Source organism: Apodemus sylvaticus, chromosome 23 (assembly GCF_947179515.1).
Source record: "Apodemus sylvaticus chromosome 23, mApoSyl1.1, whole genome shotgun sequence".
In the NCBI taxonomy this organism is placed as follows: Eukaryota; Metazoa; Chordata; class Mammalia; order Rodentia; family Muridae; genus Apodemus; species Apodemus sylvaticus.
In genome coordinates, this window is record NC_067494.1 from 46,232,655 (window position 1) to 46,258,696 (window position 26,042).

The 26,042-nt window shown below is 49.4% G+C and overlaps 1 protein-coding gene across 2 annotated transcripts in view; it reads left to right on the forward strand.

Moving 5' to 3' along the window:
* Rps6ka2 (ribosomal protein S6 kinase A2) overlaps positions 1-26,042 on the forward strand; it is a 233,631-nt gene that overhangs the window by 93,300 nt on the left and 114,289 nt on the right. Inside the window, exon 1 of one of the 2 annotated variants that reach the window (XM_052169908.1) lies at positions 2,527-2,855. The exons of the other annotated variant lie outside the window; for it this stretch is intronic. Within the exon in view, the coding sequence (XP_052025868.1) occupies positions 2,757-2,855 (99 nt within the window). The 5' untranslated portion in view covers positions 2,527-2,756. Of the gene's footprint in view, positions 1-2,526; positions 2,856-26,042 lie in introns of those variants that run through there. 2 annotated transcript variants of the gene reach the window in all.

Sequence of the window (26,042 nt, forward strand, 5' to 3'; positions counted from 1 at the left end):
GAATCTCCTTTTACCTGTCCCTCCTGCTGGAGATGCACTGCTCATTTCTGCTCTTAGGGTTGTGTGTAACCCCACCCCCACCCCCAGTTCCCCCTTTTCCTCTTAGTCTCCTGAGCTGGGGACACAGGCCTGTGAAGGCATGGTCAACCAGTTGGCCAGTCTGCTTTCTTTTTATCTCCATGGGGCTTTTACCTGGTTGTTTCTGAGGCCTCGCCCTCTGGTCCTCTACACTCATTCTGTTTTAAGGGGAGAGGAAGGTTGCATTGGAAGCTGGTCCACCTCCCCCTTCTTGACACGTGTGTGTGTGACTCACTGTGGATGTGCCCTGACAAATTCCAGGGCAGGTGTAACATCCAGAGAGGGACCGGAAACACTAAAGTCTTCAAAGAAAGTGCCTGGATTAGTATTCCTGAGCAGAGCAGTTCTGTGCTTTTCTTTTTTTCTTTTTTTCTTTTTACTTTTGGTTTTTCAAGACAGGGTTTCTCTGTGTAGCCCTGGCTGTCCTGGAACTCACTCTGTAGACCAGGCTGGCCTCGAATTTAGAAATCTGCCTGCCTCTGCCTCCCAAGTGCTGGGAATAAAGGCGTGCGTCGCCACACCCGGCTAATTCTGTGTTTTTCAGTGGGTTCTAGCTACTGAACTCCTTCAGCAGGGTGCTAAAGCCACAGGAAGCCGGCCTGGTTCTAGATAGTCGGAGCTGATGTTACCTTGTTTTCCTCAGCTTTAGGCATTTTTATCTTCTCCCCAAATCTCCCTTCTGCTAACCATGGTTGAGCACTCCTGGCTCTGCCTGGCTGTGGCTGCCGCCCTCCACCCCAGCTTTGGAACGTGGCTTACTTTGCTTGCATCTGAGCTTCATCTCTAGCGTTTTGGAGACTTTTTGGCTGTCCAGAGTTTCCTATTAAATCGCAAGCGATCTCAGAAGGGGTGGGCTTCTCAGCCTGGTTGACAAGGCTCAGGGGAGGGTCCCCAGGTATAGAAAAAGAGCTAAGATCAGTTTCCTGGGGCGTGAGAACAGAGTGATCTGGAGGACCACTAGCTAATGTGAGCTGGTCTCTGTCCTCAGCACTCCTAGGCCTTGCCAATTCAGGAGTCTCAGGAACCAATCCTCTGTAGGAGTTTATGACTGGTCCTCTAATTGCTAAAATCTCCTGGAGGAAGGACCAGGCCCTGCCCTCAGGCACTGTGAAATAATAAACATTCTAAGAACAACCAAAAAGGCTTCCTTAGAGGACCCGTTCTTAGCCTACTCTCCTGATTTTATCCTCGGAAGGCCCTCAGGGAGCTCGGGCAGCACAGAGAGATACTGTGGTCAAGTCACAAGTCACAAGCCAGTGTATTCTGCCTCTGCTGAAGCTGTAAACCTTTACACTGCAGGCAGCCTATCTCTGGAGCCCCACACCGGTGGGATTGCCATCCCTAAAAGTCCTCTCTAGATGGGACCGAGTCCTGCTCCCGTGTAACGAGCCCTTTTAAGTCTTATGTGACAGTGGTGGGGTTCCCAGTCTGTTGGATCTCCTGATTCCCGTGTCTGGGTGGGAAAGTGTGGAACTGCCTGGTAGGCTGCATTTCGTGCAGGAGAGACAATCTGTTTTCTCCACCGTGGCTGTAGATGTGTAAGCCAGGCCAAGGCTTACCCGCTGCTCTTCACTAATCTGCTTCTATTCTGCCACGGGGCATAGGACTTTATTAACCTTAGCCTTTCTTGTGTGTCTAGGAAGGATCATTTGGACTTAGGTGAAAGCAGGCTCTGATTGCTCCCGCAGATTGGGACTCAGGATGTTCCTGCTGCTGGCCCTGATAAGTCATCTGTGTGGATAATTGTCTATAAATGGAGCCGGAGGTCACAGAGAGCGGATGTGAGCCTTTGTTCTCAGCTGCTGGCCCCGACCACGTGAGGCGTCCTCACCGAGAGGAGGAAGGCCGCTGACACTGCGAAGCAGGCGGGGTCCTCTCCCGGTTCCCCAATAAGCAAGGAGTTGCAGGGATCTGCTGTAGGAGTGACCCAAGTGCAGCGCTTGTGGGCGCTTTTCTAGCGTGCTAGGTCATTAAAGTTTTGCTCTGTGGAGAAATGCAAGATGCTAAGCGTGGAGTCCAAGTAGACAGAAGTGATCGGAGAACACAACAGCTCGGACAGATGAGGCAGGGAGGCAGGACAGTAGCAGCACGCCCTAGGAGCGGCTGATTTAGCACACAACGGGCGTGGGCGCTGATTGGCGGCGGTGGCAGTGGGCAGGTCCCACTGTTCTCTGAGGGCAGGAGTAGTAGGAGAGGGAGGAGTAGGCAACGGCGCTGATTGGAGAGGCTGACTGGGACAACGCCCCTAGGCAGGATGGCTGGTGATAATTGGAGGGTATGGTGGTGGGCGGGGTAAAGGTGGGACTGTCCTGAGTGGATTTTCCGACTGAAGGGGAAAAGAGCTCCTGCTGCGGGCACTGATTGGTGGGTGGGCGTGTAGGCGTGGCGCAGCGGCGCACTCTGGTTGGTTGGAACGACGCTGGGTGTAGTCTATGGGCGGGGTAGGCTGCCAGGAGCTGGTACTCCTGGCCGGAGGCAAAGGCTCCGCGGGAGTGATCCTGGGGCCCGGGCTGGTGGCCGGCGCGGCCTGCCCTTTGTGCTTTCTGCCCGCATCCGTGCCGAGGGCCGCCGCGTCGGGCTCCCCGGCGCGCGTGCCCGCCAGCGCGCTGCCTAGCCTGGGATGTGCCGGGGATGCGCGCCCGCCGGCCCTGCGGCTCCTGGCAGCTGGGCGCGGGGCGATGGAGCTGAGCATGAAGAAGTTCACTGTGCGCAGGTTCTTCTCCGTGTACCTGCGCAAGAAGTCGCGCTCCAAGAGCTCCAGTCTGAGTCGCCTCGAGGTAAGGCTCTCCCTGGGAGCGTGCAGGTTGCGGGTCCCCACTACGCCTCGAGTGGGCATGTAGAGCCCCAGGGCGTGCGGCTACAGTCCAGTGCACCATCACCCCAGACCCAAGCCAGCTGTAGGAAGTTATTTGAAAACTGGTTCACTTGTCATGAAAATCTATCAAATCGACTCCAAATGTTAGCACTTCCTAAGAACTGCACAGAGCGAGTCCTTGCTGCGATTGAAGTTAACCTCAGTGAATTTCTTCCTAGTGCCCCTGTGTGTACAGGATTCGGGGTCACTCCTAGAGACAGGCTTTAGAGGAGGGGTGCGGTCGGTGCCCCTGGATCGCCGCGTGGTATGGGAGTGCTCTGGGAGGCTCCATAGAGTCCGAAGTTTTGTAGCCTCTGGCGCCTGCCCGGTCTGCCTTGGGTCTGGTACGGTGTAGATCAGAGTATTTGAGATCAGTTGACCAAAGCAACTCAGAAGGGCTCTGGGCACGCTGGTGCTCCTACGTGGTGGAGTGCCTGACGCAATTCCCCGCAGCCTGGGCTTTGAGATAGATTGGCTCTGAAACCCGAGGGATGCCGGAAAATCTTGACCTTTGCAGGTCCTATATCTTCCATGTCTGTGATTTTAACGGTGGCTTTCGTTTCTAACTAACAACTAAACTCTGCTTATCCCGGTGTTCAGATCACGTTGTTGAGCCCATAGACAGCAAAGCCGCCTTCCGCTTTGCTAGTGAAGTGTGTGAGAGAAAGTTGACAACTGACCTAGAGATTTCACGGAACATTGATGCCCCTGCTTCAGTGCAGGCCCATATGGGATTGTGTGTGTGTGGTTGTTCCATTGTCTATTTAGAACAAATATCACAGATTTCACGTTGAATTTCTTTGTCTCAGCCTTAGTATGTTACACACAGGCAAAGGGTTCTGTGACGATCAAGAGACCTTTTTAAGGCCAGGGACAGACTTAAAACCACCAGGTAACTGCTGTTGAAAAAGTTTCTGTTGCTGAATTCCAGCTCAGAATCGAAGAGAGTAGAGCGTGCTCAGAGAGCAAAACAACAATTTTGGATAGGCACAATTATCGCCCTGGTCATGGGGAGGGATATTTAAACTTAATAATGAGAGAAATTGAACAGATGTTGATTTTTTTTTTTTCTGGGATTCTGCAAAAATCTAGCTAATAAGAGCAGAAATTACAGAAGTATTATCTTCCCACCACATGTGTTTTTATCTCCTATTTTCTCATAATGCCAAGTTTATAGTGCTGTTCCTTGTCTCTGAGCTGTTGCTCTTGTCCCTTCATCGCTGTGAGTAAACTCCATGTGCTGTTTATAGCGGAGCTGGAGGGACCTGGTGTTACAGACGCGTGTGTGCTGGCTCAGCAAGGAGAACTGAATGGGGCCATGGAAAGGCCTCAAATACAGTGGTGGCCAAGGTGTGCATACGATGGGGGCAGTAAAAGTAATTGTCTGTGTGTGTGTGTGAGTAACATTCCTAAGATCTGTGTGTGTGTGTAAATGACATTCCTAAGATCTCTGTGTGTGTATGACAATAACATTCTTAAGACCTGTGTATATGTGTGTGTGTGGATAACATTCCTAAGACCTGTGTGTGTGTGTGTGTGTGTGTGTGAGAATACCATTCTTACACGACCTGTATGTGTGTGTGTGTGAATAACATTCCTAGGACCTGTGTGTGTGTGTGAATGACATTCCTAAGGCCTGTGTGTATGTGTGAATGACATTCCTAAGACCTGTGTGTGTATGTGTGAGAATAACATTCTTAAGACCTGTGTGTGTGTATGAGAGAGAGAAAGAGAATCACATTCCTAAGACTGTGTGTGTGTGTGTGTGTGTGAATAACATTCCTAAGGCCTGTGTGTGTGTGTGTGTGTGTGTGTGATTACATTCCTAAGGCCTGTGTGTATATAAATGACATTTGTAAGACCTGTGTGTGAACAACATTTCTAAGGCCTGTGTGTGTATATGTGTGTATGTGTGTGTGTGAATAACATTCCTAAGGCCTGTGTGTATGTGAATAACATTCCTAACACCTGTGTGTGTGTGTGTATGTGAATAACATTCCTAAGGCCTGTGTGTATGCATGTGTGTGTGTGTGTGTGAATAACATTCCTAAGGCCTGTGTGTATGTGTACATGTGTGTGTGTGAATAACATTCCTAAGGCCTATGTGTATGTGTGCATGTGTGTGTGTGTGTGTGAATAACATTCCTAAGGCCTGCGTCGTGTATGTGTGCATGTGTGTATGTGAATAACATTCCTAAGGCCTGTGTGTGTGTGTGTGTGTGTGTGTGTGTGTGCATGTGTGTGTGTGAATAACATTCCTAAGACCCCTGGGCAGACCTGTAGATATGCAGAAGGTCACACTGAGGGAAGAGAGGCAGAGAGATGGCTCAGCAAGTGAAGGGGCTTGCTACCAAGCTGAACAACCTGGGTTCAATCCCCAGGGACTCAGTGGTAAAAGGAGAAAACTGAATCCTCCACGTTGTCCTCTGATCTTTGTATATGGCAGTATTTTGCAGTTGTACACACACACACACACACACAATTTTGAAAGGCCTGGAAAGCAGTATATTCTGTCAGTGGGTTGAACACCTCTTGTGTGTGCATGTGATGCTGTGCTAGGTGCACAGGCTAGTTAAGGTGGCCAGCTCAGATGCACTGATGTGTGTTTGACCAAGGCCCCCCCTCCCCCCCAGTTTCCTACCATTTGATATCTGAAAACCCACTTAGCGGATTCTGCTGTCCTTATTCTGTTGAGCACGGGGAAAGACCCTGAGAAATGAAGGGTCTGTTAAAAGCTTACTCATCTTCCTGTAGGGCATTTGTTAAGAACCTGTGTGGCTTCAGGCTGGTTTTGGGCAACACAGATTGTAAATAATGCCAAAGAAGTTCTGGCTTCAGGGCAGCCTCGCTTGCCCAGAACCACAAGTAGCTGGCTCTGTAAGTTCCTGTCTGTTTCATATTTCTCCGGGTACCTTCCCATTCCTTGGTAGATAGACAGCTGCTTATGGGGCCAAAGAAGAGCCCATCCAAAAAAGTGTAAAACTCGGTGGGAAGGTCTATCAGTCCTTTGAGATCGAGAGATGGTTCATAAAGTATTGAACACTGATGTGCGTTTCTCTGTTGGGACAGATTAAAAAAAAGGCAACTCCCTGTTCAGAAATTCTTCATTGTTCTTTGAAAATTGTTCTTAGGATACACAGAAAAAGAGTAACCGTCTTTGTTTTTGCAACCTGAAGCCTAGTGGTATAAACAGGAAATCAAGAGCCAGTTTGAAGCCACGATATCTTTTTTAAACATGACTTACTATTTGGTTTAAAAAATTATTTTGCTTTTAGAATACAATGTTTGATTAAACCTTGGGCTGTGGAGACCAAGTTACCTAATCATGTGTGGAAACATGCTGTGAATTTCAGCTTAAAATAAATGTCATTTAAATATTTTTGTCTGGTATTGGCATTGACCTCTAAGTGGTCTGGCCGGGTGGGCCACTCCGGCAGATGCCTTTCAGAGACTGTGTGAAGGGAATCCTGGTCCTTGTGCAGCCTTTGTGGCATGTGGCAGGGGGGTTGGGAGGGGTCACAGGAGTGAGCTGTTACCATTACCTCATTCCAGGGTCCAGCTACAGATGAGGAAGTGAAGTCTAAGGAGGCCCCATCTCCTGTCCCTCATGTAGGAGCAGGGGACTGCTGTTATCAATTTTAGCCATTTCTGGCTCTGTAGCCATTGCTGTATTCAGGCACACGTTGCCATTGTAAAAAAGGTAATTACTCTACGAAATATGTTGGAATGTGCTTCATAGCCTAATTTCTTTCTTTCTTCTTTTTTTCTTTTTTTTCTCTCGAAAACCTTTTCTGGAAGCTAGACAATTCTAATGGATCTGACATGTGCACTCAATTAGATTCACACGCCCCCTTTGACTAGCGAGGCTGTTAACCTCTGTAAGCCTCTTCTCTCTCAGCCACAAGACACAAGTGATAGATACCGTTGGGGTTCGTGAGTGACTGAATGGAAAGACAAACTAGTGTCTGCGTGCTCAAACCGTTCAGTCACTGTTAGCCGATGATACTGATGAGATGTACCTGGGTTTATCAGTGGCTTTCATATCAGGGTTTCTGGACTTGCATGGCTAGAGATAGAGGCCTTGCCTGGTAACCAGAAGCTCCCGTGCCCTTCCTGCCTGGATAGGATGGCCAGGTTCACTCAGATGGAGTTTCCGTCTCCTAGCTGGAGTAAGTGGGCTCCTCCTATTGCCACTGCCTGCCCATGAGTCTGCTGCACCTATCCACGGATCCATTACCCACATGGGTAGCTTTAGCCTTGGCTGTTGCACAGAGATTGTCCAGTGCCCATTTTCAACTCAGAGCTGAGCAGGAAGGCATCTGAAACCCCAGCAGAGACCCCAAAGGTGTGATCGTAGGCGTAGACTCCCGGTTATACTCTCTCCAGAGGCAGTAAAGGTTTCTAACTCGTCGAAAATGATGTTATCTGCTAAACATAGGGTCTCTTCTGTTGACTAAAGATATTGATGTGCAGAGACAGCTTGCTTATGGAAGGGCCTGTCGCTTGGTGTTACCAAGACCAGGGAAATCTCTGATCTGCAATTTCAGCCATTTCATCGGAAACTGAGATTTCTACCAAATCGTAGTCTGTGAGAAATAAGGAGTAGAAGGGGATTTTGGGTGGTGATAAACTGTTGGGTGGCAGGATTCCATTTCCTTATTTGCTCCCATTGTTTAGGTTTGAGGGGAAAAAAAATCTAGTATGTGTAACAAGCACTGAGCTAAGCAATTAGCATACAAAACTCTGATCTTTGCCTCAGAGGAACTTAGTATCTAGAGACAGCGGCCAACAAGTCCATAGAAGCCTGCTCTTAAGGCGTAAGTCACATGAACAACTTCTCCTCCTCCTCCTCCTCCTCCTCCTCCTCCTCCTCCTCCTTCTCCTCCTTCTTCTCTTTCTCCTCCTCCCTCTCCTCCTCCTTCTCCTTCTTCTTCTTTTTTTGTTTTTTTGTTTTTGTTTTTTGTTTTTTTTTTGGTTTTTCGAGAGAGGGTTTCTCTGTGTAGCCCTGGCTGTCCTGGAACTCACTCTGTAGACCAGGCTGGCCTCGAACTCAGAAATCCACCTGCTTCTGCCTCCCAGAGTGCTAGGATTACAGGCGTGTGCCACCACATGTGAACTTCTTTAATCAATGGATTTAGGCGATCTACTTAGATCAGCTGCTGGCTTGTATGTCTGTCCTGGCCGTGGTAATCAGAGGTTGTCTATGATTATAGGTCTGTATCTCAATTGCTCAACTTTTTTAAAGAAAATAACGTAGCTAGGGGCAAATGTCCAGCATGCCTGCAGCTGTGATAGAAACAGTTCTTGGGTCTGGAGAGATGGCTCAGTGGTTAAGAGCACTGACTGCTCTTCCAGAGGTCCTGAGTTCAAATCCCAGCAACCACACGGTGGCTCACGACCATCCGTAACGAGATCAGACGCCCTCTTCTGGTGTGTCTGAAGACAGCTACAGTGTACTTACATATAATAATAAATAAATAAATCTTAAAGAAAAAAAAAGAAACAGTTCTTATTCTTGGCGTTCAATAGGTAAGTACCTAAGTTCTTCTAGTTCAGGTAGTTTACAGGAAAATAATTTCCAACAAAAATAATTTTCAAGTGCTCACAGTAAATACCCAAGAAATTCTGTTGATACTAGTTGTATTAGGCTTTGACAACCAGAAGGAAGACAGACAGACAGAAAGAATGGCAGGTCACGTTAGTAAAGTTTATTTGCCCATTTACTGTGTTTCCTAGACACTATAGCTAATTCTTTCCTGTGCTCTCTGTGCCTGGGATATACCTTATCTTTGTAGGTTCCACTTCTTTCCACCTACTTTCTTTCTTTACATCAAAGATATTTATCAAAATGTTTTTTCTTACTAAAAAAATACATAGAACCAAACCCTTGAGATTTGGCCAATTCTCCTTTGGCTGTCCCCATGACCATGGTCACGACGAAGCCGCAGGGGTCACCACGAGGAGGCTACCGGGTGACTGAGGCTCACTCCGTTCAACTATCTGTTCCCTTTCCCATACATTCAGAAGTAAAATACTGAAAGAAGGGAACATTAAATAAAAGTTGAGACATCTGTCCCCCGACGTCCAGCTACTCAGGGCTCTCGCTATTTCTTTAGCAGATGTGATGGAGGGATGCTACTTCTTCAGATATGGTGGGAGTGTACTTGGTAGGGGAGGAAGGAACCTTCTGAGGCAGGTTCCACAGCTGTGGCTGCAGGGAGGAAGCTGCCACAGGGAGGAAGTGGGGGGTGGCCCGTGTGCCCCGCCCCCCCATCCTGTATTTTGAATGCCACCAGCGGAGAGAGTGCCCCTCTGAGGTGGGGGAGGCTGAAGATGAGTTTATTCATGGGAGGTAGAGTTGGCATCTAGGAGTTTAGCCAGAAGAAAATATAAAATATATATATATATTTAATATATATTTATATATAAATAATATATATCTATTTAATAATACACATACAAATAAAACATTTACATATAAACAAACTATAAATATAAAAATAAATATATCATAATGTATTTTTAATATAATTATATGGATTACATAAATGTACATATATTTATATTATATATTATTAGTATTATATATATCCTCCGCACCCCCCCCACCCTCCTGCACCAAGATTCTGTGCTGTTGAATAAGCAAGGCAAAGCTGCTGTAAGACTTGAAGAATTCTCTGGAATGATCTGAGCTTACTCAGTTCTAGGGCTGGGTTTTGTTGCTGCTTTCTTGGCATCCTGTTTGTTGCTACGTTTTCACTTCTTAAAGCTGTTGAGCTGGCCATGAGGCAGTCGGGAAGAAGTAGGCTTTTAAGCTCCTGGGTCGTTGGATGCAGATGTGTGCAGTGTCGGTCTCTGATGCTCAGCTGTGGAAGGCGCTATTTCTGCTGACTGGTAAGCCAGTGATGAAGCCATGGTAATGTGGCGGTCAATAACAGGAGGCCTCAGTGGGGAAATGTGCAGGAGTTGCACTTGTGTGCTGCTAAACAGGCAAGAAACAGTGTGTCTCAGTGATGTGTGTCTTTGCTTGGCTGGCTATCCGCATAGTTCCTTGAGGTCTGCTAAAAGACATAGCAACAATACCACTGGTCGTGGAGACCTGCTTAATCCCCCTGCCTCAGCTTGCGAAGGGCCTCAGACTCTGCCAGCAGTTGCGCTTGCTTGGAGTGGTGGAGGAAGTTCTGCACCCCTGAAGCCAGTTGTGTCCGTGTGAACGCCTGCTGTGAGCATGCCTGGATCTCACTGGCTAGCCGCCTGACTACCTCACACTTCCTGTTGTCTTGCCTTCAACTGGATCACTTCCTTAATCCTTTGGATTACCTGCCTCTTCAACTGCGAAGCACTGCTTGCTTTGTACTGGTGGTACCTCAGGCCTCCAGAAGTCAGAGATGAGTGACATAGGCTGGCTAGGGAAGAGCTGTTCTGGCTGTTCCGAGGGGCTGTGTCCAGATACTAGCCAGACCCGTTGTGCAGGGCTGGCATTATACAGTTCTTACCTTCTTCCTCTGCCTTCCACCTCTGAGTACACAGTTTGTCACCAGAATGCTGGCTTTCCTAGGCTACAGTGACCTTAGGATGAAGGTTTACGGCTGGTGATACAGTTCAGTTGGTAGCGAGCATCCGAGGGCCCTGGGCCTGACCCTCTCTGTATCTCATAAGCTAGGTGTAACTCGTGCCTGTAATCCCAGACTGTGATCCCAGAAGGCAGAGGCAGGAGGAGCAGGAAGGAGTTCAGGCTCATCCTGGGCTACACAGAGCTGAAGTCCAGCCTTGGGCTGCGTGAGGCTCTGTCTCAAAGGGAAGGAGGTTTAGTATTTGTATCCTGTCCTTTGCAATCTGTCCCTGTCTCTGTCTGTGTCCACCCCGCCCTCCACTCCTGTGTGTGTGTGTGTGTGTGTGAGTGTGTGAGTGTGCATGCATGTGTGTGTGTATGTGTGTGAGTGTGCATGTGTGCATGCATGTGTGTGTATGTGCATGTGTGCTTGTGTGTGTGAGTGTATATGCGTGAGTGTGCATGTGTACATGCGTGTGTGTATGTGTGTGAGTGTGAGTGTGTGTGCATGTGTGCATGTGTGCATGAGTGTGTGTGTGTGTGTGTCTGTGCATCTGTATGTCTGTGTGTGTGTCTGTGTGTCCAAGCTGAGGGATAATGGCAAGGAGTGCAGGCTTGGCAGAAGTGCACTAGCTTCCTGGGGACGAAAGATGAAAATTCAGGAGATTAGGACATCAAGCAGGGGAATAAGCAGGTCACTACTGATTGGGACTGGGAAAGAGCGAAAGTTGAAGAGGCTGAAGCTCACAGAAGCTCTATGTGCCTCCGGGCTGCCCTCTTCTCTGGGCTTCGATAGACACTCCGCCTGTGCAGAGCTGGAGCCTGCAATGGTGGGCAAGTGCTCTCTGCTGTACCACGGAGCTTCGTGGGATGGGCAGGACACCTCCTCCTGCATGTGGATGGGCTGTGCCTTTGTGTTTCCCTTAGTGAGTGGGCAGCTGAGATTATAATAGAAAGAGAAGTGGCTTTTATTTGGGAATGGCTGTGGTGGGGGCTAGGTGTGGGGTGTGAGTGTTTGAGAACAGGATAGTTATCCAGATTCCTTTCGGGGATGAGGTTGGAGGACAGCCTACCTGTTGGTGTTTGCATCTGTGTGCCTGTGGCACAGCAATGGCTCTATAAGCACAAAGAGACGCGGCTGCTTGTTAGGAGGCTGCCTGAGTGGGTGGAGAAGCTGCCTGGAGGGCCCTTGTGAGGGAGGTGGAGTGGGATGGTGGGGTGGAGTGTTCAGGAGGGACAGAGGGACTCAGGAGCCAGCAGACCCTGGTTCATGCTCACGTGGGCATTAGTAGCCCTGTTAGAGCAGGAAACCCAGAAGAGTTGGTACAAGGTATCGCTGTAACTCACAGCAGGCTTGCAGAGGTGTGCTCCCTGCCGAGACCTTTGTAGCTGGTAAATGATTCTCCATAGCTTGGTCGACTTTGAAGCTAGTTGAAAGGAAAGCAAAACAGAGCCAAACCAGAAGAAAATGTTTATTTTTAGGAACCCCTTCAGCTTTTGAATTCTGTTTAGTCCGTTGTCACAGTGGAACGTGGGACAGATGGGCTACTGGACTGAAGGCAGCAATGGTTGCTAACAGTCTTTATCTCAGGGAGTCCCCGAATCAGCACAAGGTTGAGTGTGTGTTATGTTCGTAAAATGTAGTGATGCAAAACACTGGAGTTTTGACGTGTGACGCAATGGGAGGATGGCAGACCCTACCACCAAAGTGAGGTTGACATGCTATAGCTTGCTCTGTCCTTGGACAGAGTATGGTACTGTGGTCCTGATGACACCTGCCAAGGGCTATGCTTCAGAAAAAACCTGTCACGGTCCTTATGTTTGTGGGAGAGAGGAGAAGAAGTAGCAGTCTGCAGTGAGCGAACACAACCTCTCACTACCCACGACTTTATTTTTCTCCATTACTCCTGTCCCTGTCTCAGCCTGCAGGGGGTGTTACCCTCTGTCTAACCCATTTATCTCTCCTCTAAGATGGTCACTAGGGTCTTTCCCATGAGGACTCTGTTGTGGGGGTGGTTTGTTCAGCTCGGAGGTGTCTCTAGCAGCCGGCCTGAGCCGGGTACTCCTTGCAGAAGTCAAGGAGGCCCCACGAGCTGCGTCAGGTGCGTGAAGACGCCTTCTGGACAGAAAGTGATTTGGTTGGCACGGTCCGAGTTTGAAAGGAGTGTTACTGTTGAGTCGCTGGGTGGGACCTGGGTGGGACCTGGGTGGCAATGCCCGGTGATCCACCACATCTGTGTCACCCTTCTGTGTCAGTCTTTTGTGCTGTGACACAAGTGGTAAGGATGCCAGTTGGCTTTGGGGACTGATCACTTAAGTAGAGACTTTACCTCTGGGGTTCTTGCTGAGATATTTGATACTTGACTTCATCAAGGTCACCAGCACTCGCAGCTGAGCTCCAGTTCCTTCTGCTGTAAAAATAGCACTCTCCTGCCTTAGAGGATTCTGTCAGGAGGCAATGAAGCGGCCTGTGTAGCAGGCTTGGTGGTACCTAGTAAGGGCCAGTGAGGCAGGATAGTAGGCTAGGGTCAAACTCTTGTCAAATTCCTTCTAAACTCACACACCCCAGCAGCGGTCGGTGCACGTATGAGATACAGGCTACGTAGCTCGCTTGGCATCACCCTTCTGTGACTGGTCATTTTAAAGCCTCATCATTTGAGAGCCATTGTGACGTCAGATGGGAAGGACGGCGTGTACCGTGTAGTGTGTGCTGTGTGTGCACACGCTGGGCCTTCTGAATGAGTGGACGCCCTCTGTTTGCCTTTCAGAAAGCATCAAAAAGCCAGTCAGGCTGGTGTTTGGTGTTGGAAGCGAGCAGGGTAGGAGGTTTCCGTGCCGTCTCCGCTGCAGATGGAGCACCTGCTCACGACTGGCCACGGCCCTCCAGAGCCCATGGCTTCACCAGGGCACTTTGGTGGGTCCTAGTGATTATCCAGGAGGGGACTCCACTGAGAAAGGGGCCGGAGGCATTTGCTGTCCCTTCTGGAGCCTCCTCCCACCTACTTCAGACCCAGTGTTCTCTATCGCCACTCCCCTGTGCGGGCAGAGGAGTTTGTGGGCAGCGTCTTGTAACCCCCCCCCCCCCCCACAGCACATCTGGGCAGGAAGGGCTTGACTTATGAACTTCATATAGGTCAGTATTTCTGTCCAGCATGGCTTCCATCCAGTTCTTGTCTCAGTTAAGAAGCAGAGGCGGCATGTCTGCTGCTGGCCGCCACTGCTGCAGCCGCCGCCACCGCCGCCATCGTCGTCGTCTTCATCCTCGTCTTCATCGTGTCGTCGGAAAGCTCACAGTGTCGCACATTCTCTCCCTCCCCGCTCCTCTCTCTTGCAATCTCTGGATCACATATGTGCACATCAAGCCAACAGCAGGCTGCACCGCAGGCTCGAGACAGGGAGATAGCATGCTCTCTGTGATGTCCATGGACGGGCAGCAGGGTCCGAGCCCTGGTGGATGCCTGGTCCCTCGTTAGGTGGACGCGCTGCTGCGGTGCAGTGTTTGAAGTTCTGAAATAAAGCAACAATGCACAATGCCAGCATTTCCTGCTGGGATTTCCATGGCAGGAAATCAAGTAGGAACACGGTGGCGTCAGGATGCAAGGTGTGCTCCAGCTGTGGAGCCGCCCACCCCTCTCCAGCATTCCCTGGGGCCTCTAGGGGCCTTGCCAGGGTCCCGGGCTCAAGAGTGTTCCAGCTTTGGCAGCTAGTTGTGTATCCCGAGGGTGCAGAAGATGGTTATTGGTTGGTTCCCAAAGATAGCCAGCGCCTAGTTCCTGGGACTGATAAATGCTATTGTGTCAGTCAGAAGTGATTTTATAGGCGTGATTAGGTCGGGATCTTGAACAGGAAGCTAGATGATCCTGGACCGTCTGTGTAACACCTAGTGTCCCTCTAGAAGGAGACAGAGGAGACTCCACTTCAGGCAGGGGGAGGGGGAGAGGGTGGACAGGGGACCTGAGGCTGCTGTGGTGGAGGAAGGGTGTTCCTGTGAGGATGGTTCGAGCCTTCAGGAGGGAATAGCCCTGTTCTCAGCTGCAGAGCAATCAGGAGACCCTGGCCTCCAGCTCCGTACAGAGCGCAGTGCATGCTGTGCTGATTTATCACCCAGGCGATGGGTAACAGATGAACCTGTCAGTCTGATTTCACATCTTAGTGCCTTGCGAGATGGAGGTGGAGGAAGGTGGAGGAAGGCGGTGTGGGGCCGCGTGGATGTGATGGGGTGTTTGGGAGATCATGTGGGGCTTTCCGGTCCACCTCTGTTCTGTGGAGGGCTCAAGGCTGCACGTTTTTGGATGATTAATTTATTGATTAAGTGGGTGTGCATAGTATATAGTGACCAGTTTTGAGCATGCTTATGGAATTCTGCTGCATAGTTACATGCCAAGAGGCATTCCTTGATAGGAAGTATGTTTGGGAAGTGCAATTATATTTTTTAAATTTACGTTTCAAAGAGTAGTAGAAATGTCTTTTCAATTTTTAATGAATTCACCTGTTTAATGAAGACGGTGAAGTAGGGAATTGAGAATAAATTTCTTTCATTCGCTGAGAAAAGCCCCGATTCCCTGTTGGTTGTCCACACTCGCGGTCTCTCAGTATGTGTGTTAGTTACTTTTATATTACCCTGGCAAAATGCCCGATAAAGCAAGTTGAGGAGGGGAGGTTCTGTGTGGCTCCTGGTTGGACCTTACACGCCATCATCTCTGGGAAGGTGTGGGAGCAGGAGAGTGGGGCGGTTGGTCACACGCATCCACAGGCAGGAGTCGAGATGTGGAGGCTGGCACCCAGCTGGTTCTCTCCTTTTATCTAGTTCGAAACCTCAGCCAGGGAGGATGCCACCCGCGTCCAGGGCGGGTCTGTCTTCTTACTTAAACCCTTCTGGAATACCCTCCTTTACACCAGTGCTGTGCTCCCGTGGTGCTTTTCAATCCTGTCGTGTTGACTGGCATTGACCCTTCACAGTATGCTTAGTAGCTTCACGGGTACGGTTGGTCCTCTTACGCCTACTTTTCTTTCCTGTGCTGACCCTCGGACTAAAATCCAGCATTGCAGACACGGATTTAAAGAAAGATTCACTGAGGCCGGGTGGGAATGATTGAATTACAGAGACAGTTATTTCTAATTATTTTTAAGGATAGGTATGCGTTTTATTTATTTTTTTTCTTTTATTTTTTTATTTCTTCTTCTCTCATATAATACATCCTGCCTGCTCCCCATCCTGACTGCTCCCTGTCCTCCCCTTCTCCCAGTCCTCCCAACATCCATGTTCCTTCTCCCCCGCTACATCAACCAACTCCTCCTGTTTCCCTTCAGAGAAGAACAGGCCTCCCAGGGACATCAACCAAAAAAAAAAAAAAAAAAACCGTATAACAAGGTACAACAAGACAAAGCACAAACCCTTATGTCAAGGCTGGACAAGGCAACCAGGAAGAGGAGAAGGGTCCCGAGAGCAGGCAAAAGAGTCTAAGATACCCCTACTCCCACTATTAGGAGTCCCACAAAACCCCCAAGCTAAACAACTACATATTCAGAGGACCTAGCTCGGACCCATGTAGGCTCGGCCATTGCTATTTTAGTCTCTGGGAGGCTCTATGAGCCATGCTAATTGATTGATTCTGTGTGCTGTGACACACACACACACACACACACACACACACACACACACACACACGCGCGCGCGCGCGCTCTTACAATCCTCCCTCCCTGACTTCCGGTAGGATTCCCTGTGCTCACCTAATGTCCGGCTGTGGGTCTCTATCTGTCTCATCAGCTGCTGGAGGAAGCCTCTCTGATGACACTGGGGCTAGACGCCAATCTATGAGTATAGCAGAATATTGTCAGGAATCATTTCATTGATTTTTTTTTTTTAAAGTCAGTTGTGTTTGGTTGTACCCTAGGTCCCTGAGTCATCTGACTTCCTGTTGGTGGTCATCCAGGCAGTGCCAGGCATGGGCTCACTCTTGTGGCTTGGGCTTCAAGTTAGAGCGCCATTGGTTTGGCCACGCCCACAAGCTCTGAGCGCCCTTGCTCCCTGCTAGCGCACCTTATAGGCTGGGACAGGTTGTGGGTGGAAGGAAGGTTTAGTGGCTGGGTTGGTATCTCCGGTCCTACCGGGACGGGACGCCTTGCTTGGTTACAGAAGATGTCTGGTTTGCGCTTTGTATCCTCCATTATTAGACGTCCTCTCTAGGGTCAGCCTCATAGTTCCAGGAAGTTTCCGCTGCATTCGGTTTCTGGGCTTCAGTATCACCTCATCAATACTGCTCTATTCCTGTTCTCCCCTCCCTCTCCCTCTCCCTCTCCCTCTCCCTCTCCCTCTCCCTCTCCCTCTCCCTCTCCCTCTCCCTCTCCCCTCTCCTCTCTCCCTCTCCTCCCCCTCCCCCGTCCACTCCCCTCCTTCTCCCCCTTCCCTTTCCCTCCCCCTCCCCTCTTCCTCCCCTCCCCCCTCCCCCTCTCCCTCCCTCCCTCTCTCTCTCTCTCTCTCTCTCTCTCTCTCTCTCTCTCTCTCTCCCCACACTCTTCCCTCCAACCCTCCCTCCCCAGCTGATCCCGCCTGTCTCCATGCCAGCCCTCCTGCCCCCCAGTCCACCTGCAAAATCTATTCTATTTCCTCTGTCCCCTGTAGTGTGCAGCGAGGGAGTGAATATCAGATGTCACCGATAGAATCAATGTCACAGAAGCACAGAAGTGTTCACGGCTTTCCTCCTCGGGTGTGTGTGTGTGTGTGGTTTGGACTGGGGAGTGTGTGTGTACACATGTGTGGAGGCTGGAAGTCCATCTCACGTGTATCTCTCAGGAGCGCTGCTTGTTGAGAAGTCCCGCACTGAGCTGCAGGACAGCTGATTAAGTTAGCCTGGTGACCTACACAGAGCCCTGCGGACCCCCCAGCCCCTGTTTCTTGTCTCTTCGAACCCCCATCTGACTTTTTGCTTGGGTTCCTGGCCTCAGTGTCAGGTTCTCACCCTTTTCCAGCAGAACCATCCAGAAGCTGCTTTTGCGTTCTCTCCTTGTGCCCTTGTGGTCAAGGTTGCGTGGAGCACTGCTCTCTTGGACAGCGATCTTAATGTGATAGATGACCGATATGGTGCTGTAGAAAAGGAAACCGAGGCTTATAAGGAGGATTCCTGATGTATTTTGGGCAGAAGCAATCTCGTCTTTCCCCGGGGAGATGTCCACAACCCTATGAAGAAGCACACTTGAGCGTGTGGCAGAGTGAACCGTGTGCCTGGGTTGTGCTTGGTGCGTTCTCTCAGGGCGTGTGCCTGCGCCGTGCTCACGGTTGCCGGGCAGCTAACTGCCTCAGAGCATTTCGATTCCCACTTTCTACCCCTCACCCCCACACCACAGTGTGATTGGGTTATCTTTTTATTCTCGACAGGAACTGGAGCTCCATTTTCAGTTTGCCTCCCAGAAGAGTGAAAAGAACACTTCATGATTTCCAGTTACGTGTTTATTAGATGGCCTGGCACGCTGTGCAAGTCGCCTGCTCGCAGACAAAAGGACACTGCTTAACCAGCAAGCAGTACTCTTTCTCACAAGCTACCTTGTAGTGGAAAGACAATTATTTTAAAAATACCATATATTTTATATATATGTATGTAATGAAGAGATTGCAGTGGAGGGAAAAATAGGAACAAGGTAAAGAAGTAGTGGGCAGTTTCCGAAGCATGCAGATGGGAACAAAGGTCTCAAAATTAACCCCGTTTTCTTTATCTTGGAGTAAGAATAGAAAGGCACTTTCTGATTCCCTGGTGGGACACTCACCCAGCAGAGAACCTCCGCTGGGAGCCTTCTGGCCTGAATGTGGTCCTCAGCACACACATGCAGATCTAGGTATGCTGGCGCATGCTGGCAACCCCGATGCCAAGAAAGGGCGAAGACACAGATCCCCTGAGGCTCCATAGCCAGCCAGTGCAGTCCAATCAGGGAGCTGCAGGCCAGCGAGAAACTGTCTCAATCAATCAATCAATCAATCAATCAATCAATCAATCAAGTGGCTGTGGCACATGCCTTTAATCCCAGCACTCGGGAGGGAGAAGCAAGTGGATCTCTGTGACATTGAGACAAGCCTGGACTACACAGAAAAACCTCGTCTCATGAATGAGTGAATGACTGACTGACTGACTGAATGAATGAATAGAAGCAGTTGGATCTTTGTGAGTCCAAGACCAGCCTGGGCTACATAGAGAAACCCTGTTTCAATAAATAAATAAATAAATACATACATGCATACATACATACATACATACATATATACATACATACATACATACATGCATACATGCATACATATATAAATTAGTAAGTGCGTGCAAGGTGCCTGAGGAATGATGCCTGGGTTTCTTCTGTGACTTTCACATGACTCCCCACACACAGGTACTCACACATACATGTGCACAAGTACACAAACATGCATACACACCAAACGAAGATAATTCTCCACTTCCCGAATATTCCAGTTTGCAAATTCTTCATTTCTTCGGTAACTGCAGATATAATAAACTGTACTTGACACTCTTTCCAAATGGGGTTACTCTAACAGCAAACAGCTGAGATCAGTACCCAGGTGGCTGGTGTGAAGGTCAGGTGGCGTGGCACACTACTGTAGCTATGGACAGCGCTATATCAGGACACGCCTCGGGTCACTGAACTTACCCACTGAGGTCCCCCGGTCCTTTCTGCGATCCCTTGAATCTCCAGGTGAGGGTTTCCCCTTCGTCTCCTGCCCTGAGACCTGGTTCCTGAACTCTGTATGGAATCAGGAACAGGCTTGAGAGGCCCTCTCCATCTGGGTGGGATGCCTGCTCATATTTCTTGGCTTCCCCCAGGAAACAATGGGTTCCAGAGAAGCCCTTTAAAAGCCAAAACTTAGAGTTTTAACAGTCTAAGGGACTGAGGGAGCGGACAAGAAGACACTTTGCATTAGAGTGTTCTGGACCTTTTGTCCTTGGGCAGGGAGAAGAAAAAGGTCCTGATCTTCTTTTAGTGATGTGACTGACGGTGTTGGAGGTGGGGTGGGGGATGCGTGGGGACCAGTCAGCACATGTCCCGGAAGTTACTTTATGAGTCAAATCTCCATCCTTGTGTTGTTTATTCCTTTTTGCTGTTGTATATGACAGTTCTGTTGAGAAGTCTTCAGCTCCCCGGATGCTTGACTTGGGAATAAACACGGCCTTGCTCAGGGATCACCAACTCCAGAGGAGTCAGGATAAATTAAATGCAGATGAAAGTTCTCTGGCCCTCTATCAGGGGCCCCCACACTTGCTGGAGGACGTCTGTCCAGGGCCCCACACCTGCTGGAGGACATCTGTCCCTAGAGAGTGTCCTGTCTAGACGCTTCAGACAAATGGAATCCTAAAATTAGAGATGCTCTGTGACTGGCTCCTTTCACTGTGTGGCTTACTGTGTCCAGGCCCAGCCACTTGGGCATCTCTTTGTCCTGCATCCTGTGGCCACACCATGAATTTATCTGTCAAGAAGTCGATAGATGTTTGAAATGTTTCCACTGTTTGGCTGTTGCAGAACGCTGCCAAGGACATTTTTGGTGTGACTCTTTTGAGGCCATACCTTTTCACTTCCTTGTGAAAACACCCAGGTGTGGATCTGCTGTGTTGTCCGAGATCCCCCCCCTCCCCACACACACACTTTAAAGCCGTTCTGTTTGTTTCTAAGTCCCCGAGATCTGGGGACATGCAGTTCTCACCACGGTTATAACTGGTCTTTCCACTGGTTCCACGGTGGTGGCTGTGAACATGCGGTGGCTGCAGTGTGGTGTCTCCCTGTGGTTTAGATTTGCATTTCCTGAATGACCCAGGATATTGAGGCCCTTTCTTGGGCATTCATATGCTTTTCTTGGAGAAACATCTATTTAGATCAGTTTTCTCTCCTTAAAAGTTGAGCCTGCCAACAGGCCCAATGTGTAAACTGTCTTATGACCTCCTCAAATGGTACCAACTGGGGACCAAACATGCAGACTGGTAGGGTACAGTTCTCATTCAAACAGTAATGATCTGTCTCTCTCCACTTGATTATAGGGTGACTTCCATGTCCTAGAAACATATGCTCCAGACACCATCTCTCCCAGGATGTCACTTGTCCCCCTGTTCATGAGGACATCACCTACAGACTAATTTTCTACCTTTTGTGTGAATTATTTATTTATTTACTTATTATATGTGAGTACTTTGTAGCTGTCTTCAGACACTCCAGGAGAGGGCATCAGATCTCATTACAGATGGTTGTGGGCCACCCTGTGGTTGCTGGGATTTGAACTTGGGACCTTTCAAAGAGCAGTCGGTACTCTTAACCGCTGAGCCATCTCACCAGCCCTTTTGTGAATTCTTAACTTCTCCCTCCTTTGCTGTCACACTGAAGTCCCTGTGCAGCCCTCCAGGGACTGGAGCCCACAAGGCCTCCAGACATCTCCCCACATCTGTGTGTCTTGGAGCTAACAGTAGGGTATGCAATTCAGAAGCCGTTCCTGTGTAATAAACTTGATGCTATCTATGGTGAACACTAGCCAGTGCCCAGGTCTGTGGGTCACAGAAGACGCAGTGAAGATGGCCGAGGCCTGGACTGTTCAATAGTCGTTTCCCTTTGTGGAACTGTCACCCTGTAGCCTTTCATGGTGATGGAAAGCTAAACATGTAGAGCCCCTGGGTCCTGTCCCCCTGGTGCCTCTCTGGTATGATTTGCTTCTCGAGGACAGTCTGTCACCAAGGCACTGAGCCAGCAGAGGTGGAGGCCCAGGGTTAGATCTTTGATGTGTGTGTGTGGGACACCATCTGCCAGGTTCACATCCACCTGCCAGGTGGAGTCGGAGGGTGTGGTGTCATCTCAGGTCTACAAGCCTGTTGCCTTTCCAATGGGATTTCCTGCTGGTCCTGTTTACTGCAATCCTTGGAACCTTCCCAGGGGTACAAGAGGGGAATGGGGGTGTCTTGTATTTCCTCCACAGCACGGTTCGATCATGGATCATGGCTCCTTTCGGTCAGGATTCTCTGCCCCCACGTTCACAGTTTCGTCTGACGTCAAGGCTTGAACAGAAGGCGTGGCATTCATTTTCCAACTTAAATGATTGAAGCAAGCGAATTTACCTTTCTGGTCAGAATGTCATAGGCCTGGGTCTGAGTGCAAAGGAGGCAGATGCTGAAGTTATCCCCGGGTTCTTGGGTCCCACAGTAAATAATTAAAGACACAGTGCATTGAGAGAGGAAAAGCCCTGAAAACGAGCGGTTAGAGCTGAGGGAGGGGTAAGCCCCAAAGCGCCACGCCACAAGGCCTCCAGACATCTCCCCACATCTGTGTGTCTTGGGCTTTCTTTTTTTTTTTTTTTTTCTTTTGAGCATGCTCCGTACATTGTCAGGTGAAGAAGGGCTGCTGGCCTTCCTTGGCCAACTGGCTTCTTTAATGTTAATCTTGGTGTAGCTTTTTTCAGTCTCTATTCTTTGGCCACAAGAGCTTTGGGGATGGCAAATTCAATGTTATCCCTAGGGCTTCCTCTGAAGGAGCTCACCTATGTTAAGGAGAAGAGGAACTGTTCATCCAGAAGGAACTGTGAGTGCCGTGAGATGCTGTGCCTCACGCGGGGCTCCCGTGCCTCACGCGGGGCTCCCGTGCCTCACGCGGGGCTCCCGTGCCTCATGTGGGGCGTGGACTCAGCAGCTGTGCTTTGTGGGAAGGGTGTGTTTGATATGGTGACCAGCATCATGGACCTGGAACCTGAGATGTGGGGGCTAGGCTTCTAGAGTCAGCCGTTAGGGAGCCTGCTTGGGGCGGCTTTCCAGTGAGGTGGACAGGGCACGTCTTGAGATACAGGAGTGAGTGGAAACGCTCTCTGAAGGGAATACAGCCCAGCTGGCGGCTGTGAAGGTGGTGTGGGGGTACCCGGGTAGACAGAGCCCGTGGTCCTTAGCACCCCATGCCCAGATGCACTTTTTCCTTAGTGATGTTTGGAGGAACAGAGGGTCGGGGAGAGCTGGCTAAGTTCTTGGCCATAGTCTTACCCTTGACTGTATGTTACCTGAGTGGGGGGGGGGTGTTGGGAGCGTGGCTTTGAGTTCCCCAGCAGGGATGGCTTATCTCTTAGCTGTAATGGACCCAGCCCCCGCTGAGTTTCTTTATCTCTCCTTAGCTCCCCATCCCCAGAGGAATCTTGTTTTACCCATTACAACCCAGCTCCTACCTCTGTTTGACTGTTTTTCAGGGTGCTGCTGTTATACAGTAGGACAGCCCCTCCCCCCATGGCAACTAAGCTCCTTGTAGCCAGTCACCCTCCCCTCACAAAGAACCTGGTCAGGGGTCTCCTCACACCAACCCCGCTGATGCCAGACAGGGTACCCAGATCACCCATCTCCTCCGATCTCCAGGGTCTGGTGGAAGATGCCTCGCCCTCTGCTCTGCCCACTCCGTCCACCTGGGCTTCTGTGGTTTTGATTGATTTGAGTTAAGGAACACAGGCTAATCTCAGTGGGGCTGTCTTCCCTTATAGGCTGGAGGGCTGGTCACATGATACCTCACATGACAGGGCAACGGGCAGAAGGAAGAAGTTTTCTGGATCCCAGAATGTGATTTTCGCTGTCCCTGGTGTCACCTAGGCTGGCAATTCTGATTAGCTTCCCACTGTCCGTGGAGGTTTGTAGCTGAGGTCTGTTAGTCTGAGTAAGCACACTTCCTCACCTCAGTAAGCAAAACCAGTGACCACAGTTCTTTTCAGAATTTTCCCTATAAAATATGCCAAGTGTGCGTACAAATAAAAAAGTACTGTAGTGAATGCCTATGCACCCGCGAACTAGCTTAGGAAAGAAAGGTTTTCCAATGTGATCCTCCCAAATCTCATTTTCCCACTGTCTTGGTTTTGGTGCCTTTCATGCCTATTTTCTCTCCCCGTGTTGCATTTTATGTTCCCTAAACAAACACTGAGATGGGCTCACGCTCCGGTTTGCACACGGTATAAATGGAACCACGTTGCTGCAGTTACATAACCAGCTCCGTAGGTCTCTGCGTTCGCGGTGATCAGCAGCCCCGCTCCTCCTCCTGTGTGCTTGCTTCTGAGTTGTTTTGTTTTCTGACTGGGATGGAGCAGACACCTCCTCCTCAGTTTCCCGTGGGTGCACACCTGCCACGCCCTCCTGCTGTTCTCAGTGGCACTGCTTGGAGTATCCGTTCACATCTGTCAGTCCCACACACAGCGCAGGGTGAAGGACGGAAGTCTCTGTCCTGTGTATCTGAGAGTGAAGTGGCTGTCTGAGGGGCACGTGACCTCCAACTGCCATAGACTCTGCATTCACTCCAGTCATAGCCCAGTGGCTGCTCCTACCATCTGGCCATGGGAGTTACCCTTCTCCCCTGCTTGCAGCCGGCGGTGTCACTTGACACTGGCCACCATCTCGGTACATTGCCCATTTACATAATTTTCCTAGTCTCTTGTCTTCACAAGAGTTCATCTTGTATTCTGGACATCACTGATATGTCTTATGCAAATGCCATTGAGTGTGTGGCCTATTTTTAACCCTTTTAGACAGAGCCTCTAAATTTTAGGCAGCTAAATTTATCAGCTTTTTCTTTATGGTGTGTTCATTCTGTCTCTGAGCTAAGAAATCTGCCCTTGTGCTGAAGTCATAAAAGTAATTTGTCATGCTCTACAAATGTGAAGTTTTCCTTTTCACACGGGTGTGTGTGTGTGTGTGTGCGCGCGCACATGTTTGTGAGTGCAAGTGGAGGTGAGAGGTAAACCCTTGGGTTCTGCTACTCAGGATCCATCCGGTTTTCTCCAGTCAGGGTATCTTAGTGGGCTGCTAGGCTGGGCGACAAAGCTGCAAGCTACAGGGATCTGCAGTCTCTGCCTCCTCTGCTGGGGTTAAAGTTCACGCTCTCACGCCTGGCTTTAAAAAAATGTTACACATAGAATCTGAGGATTGAACTCAGGCTCATGTGCCAGTGAGGCAAATCCTTTATGAACCGGGACATCCCCCAGTGTCCTGTCTGTCTTCGCCTGCTTGCTTGCTTGCAGACTGTGGTATAGGCCTTTGCTCTGTGAATAAGATGACCCACTTTCTCAGCAGCACTTCGCTGGGCTTACCCATCCTTTCTGCATCTGTCTGCGTGGTCACCCAGGGAGGCTGCTGGCCAGTTCCTTAGGGAGACAAGGCTTATGATCTTTACTCTGATCTATTTTCTTTTTTCTCCCCCCCCCCCCGCCCCCCTCCCCCCAGACAGGGTTTCTCTGTGTAGCCCTGGCTGTCCTGGAACTCACTCTGTAGACCAGGCTGGCCTCAAACTCAGGAATCCTCCCTCTTCTGCCTCCTAAGTGCTGGGATTAAAGGCGTGCACCACCACTGCCCGGCCCAAACCATTCTGTTCTAGCCATTACTTGGCTTAAGATAAGTCTTAGTATCAAACACTGTGAGTTTCTCCTGCCTTGTATTGTTTTGTTTATAAGTTATTGTTGCTTTTCTTGATTTTTTTTTTCATATTGTGTAGTCTGAGTTCCCCTTCTTCATCTCCTCCTAGATCCTCCACACTCATCCAATTCTGTGTCTTTCTATCTTTCTCTCTCTTTAGGAAACAGGTAGGCAAGTCAAAAAAGATGTTAAAAATAAACAAACCAACAGAAAAAAAAAACAGGAGAAACAGATACGTAGTGTAGACATATATACACTCAAACACAATACATAAAAACATAAAATCGGAAATCATAATATCTTTGCAAAAGACCAGTAAGGTTAAAATAAAAAGCATTATAAGACAAAAACAAAAACAAAACAAAACAAAGCAAAGCAAGACTCCAGAAATGCCAGCCAGTCCATTTTGTGTTGGCATCTCCTGCTGGGCATGGGACCTACCCTTAAGTATTTGTGTACCTGGTGAGACTCCATTAGGGAAAATGAAATTTTCCTTTGGAGTGGCCAATTGGTTGGATGGGAGATCATGTCTACTTCCTCTCTGGGTGGTGAGACCCTGTTGGCTTTGGACTCTTGCAGGCCTCGTGCATGCTGCCACGTTCTCTCTGAGTTCATGTGTGCGTCAGCCCTCTTCTGCTGGGAAGACACACCTTCCTTGGTATCCCCTGTCTCCTGTGGCTCTTACGGTCTTTCTGCATAGCTCCCTGAGCCCTCATGGGAGGGACTTGATGGAGACATCCCATTTGGGACTGAGTGTTTCAGGGTCTCACTCTCCATTGCTGCTATTCATGGTCCTCCTTCACAGACAGCTTGCCACAGACACAACTCTTTGATCTAAGCACATGAACTTGCTTTCAATTAGATGAGAAATTGTGTATGAAGTGCCCATGCTGATTGATGGACTGCAGTTCTTCGGATCAACTCGGGTCTTGAATATGCTAGCACTCCTGATGCAACCTTATAACTTGTGTGATGTGCCTTGTAACCAACGGAATGCCTACGTAGGTATAATTCATAGATGCTGCTGTCATGAAAACGAGTGGTTTTGTTTGTTTTTGTTTTGGAGCATTTCACCTCTGCCGAGTGTCTTAGTCAGGGTTTCTATTCCTGCACAAAATCATGACCGAGAAGCAAGTTGGGGAGGGAAGGGTTTGTTCAG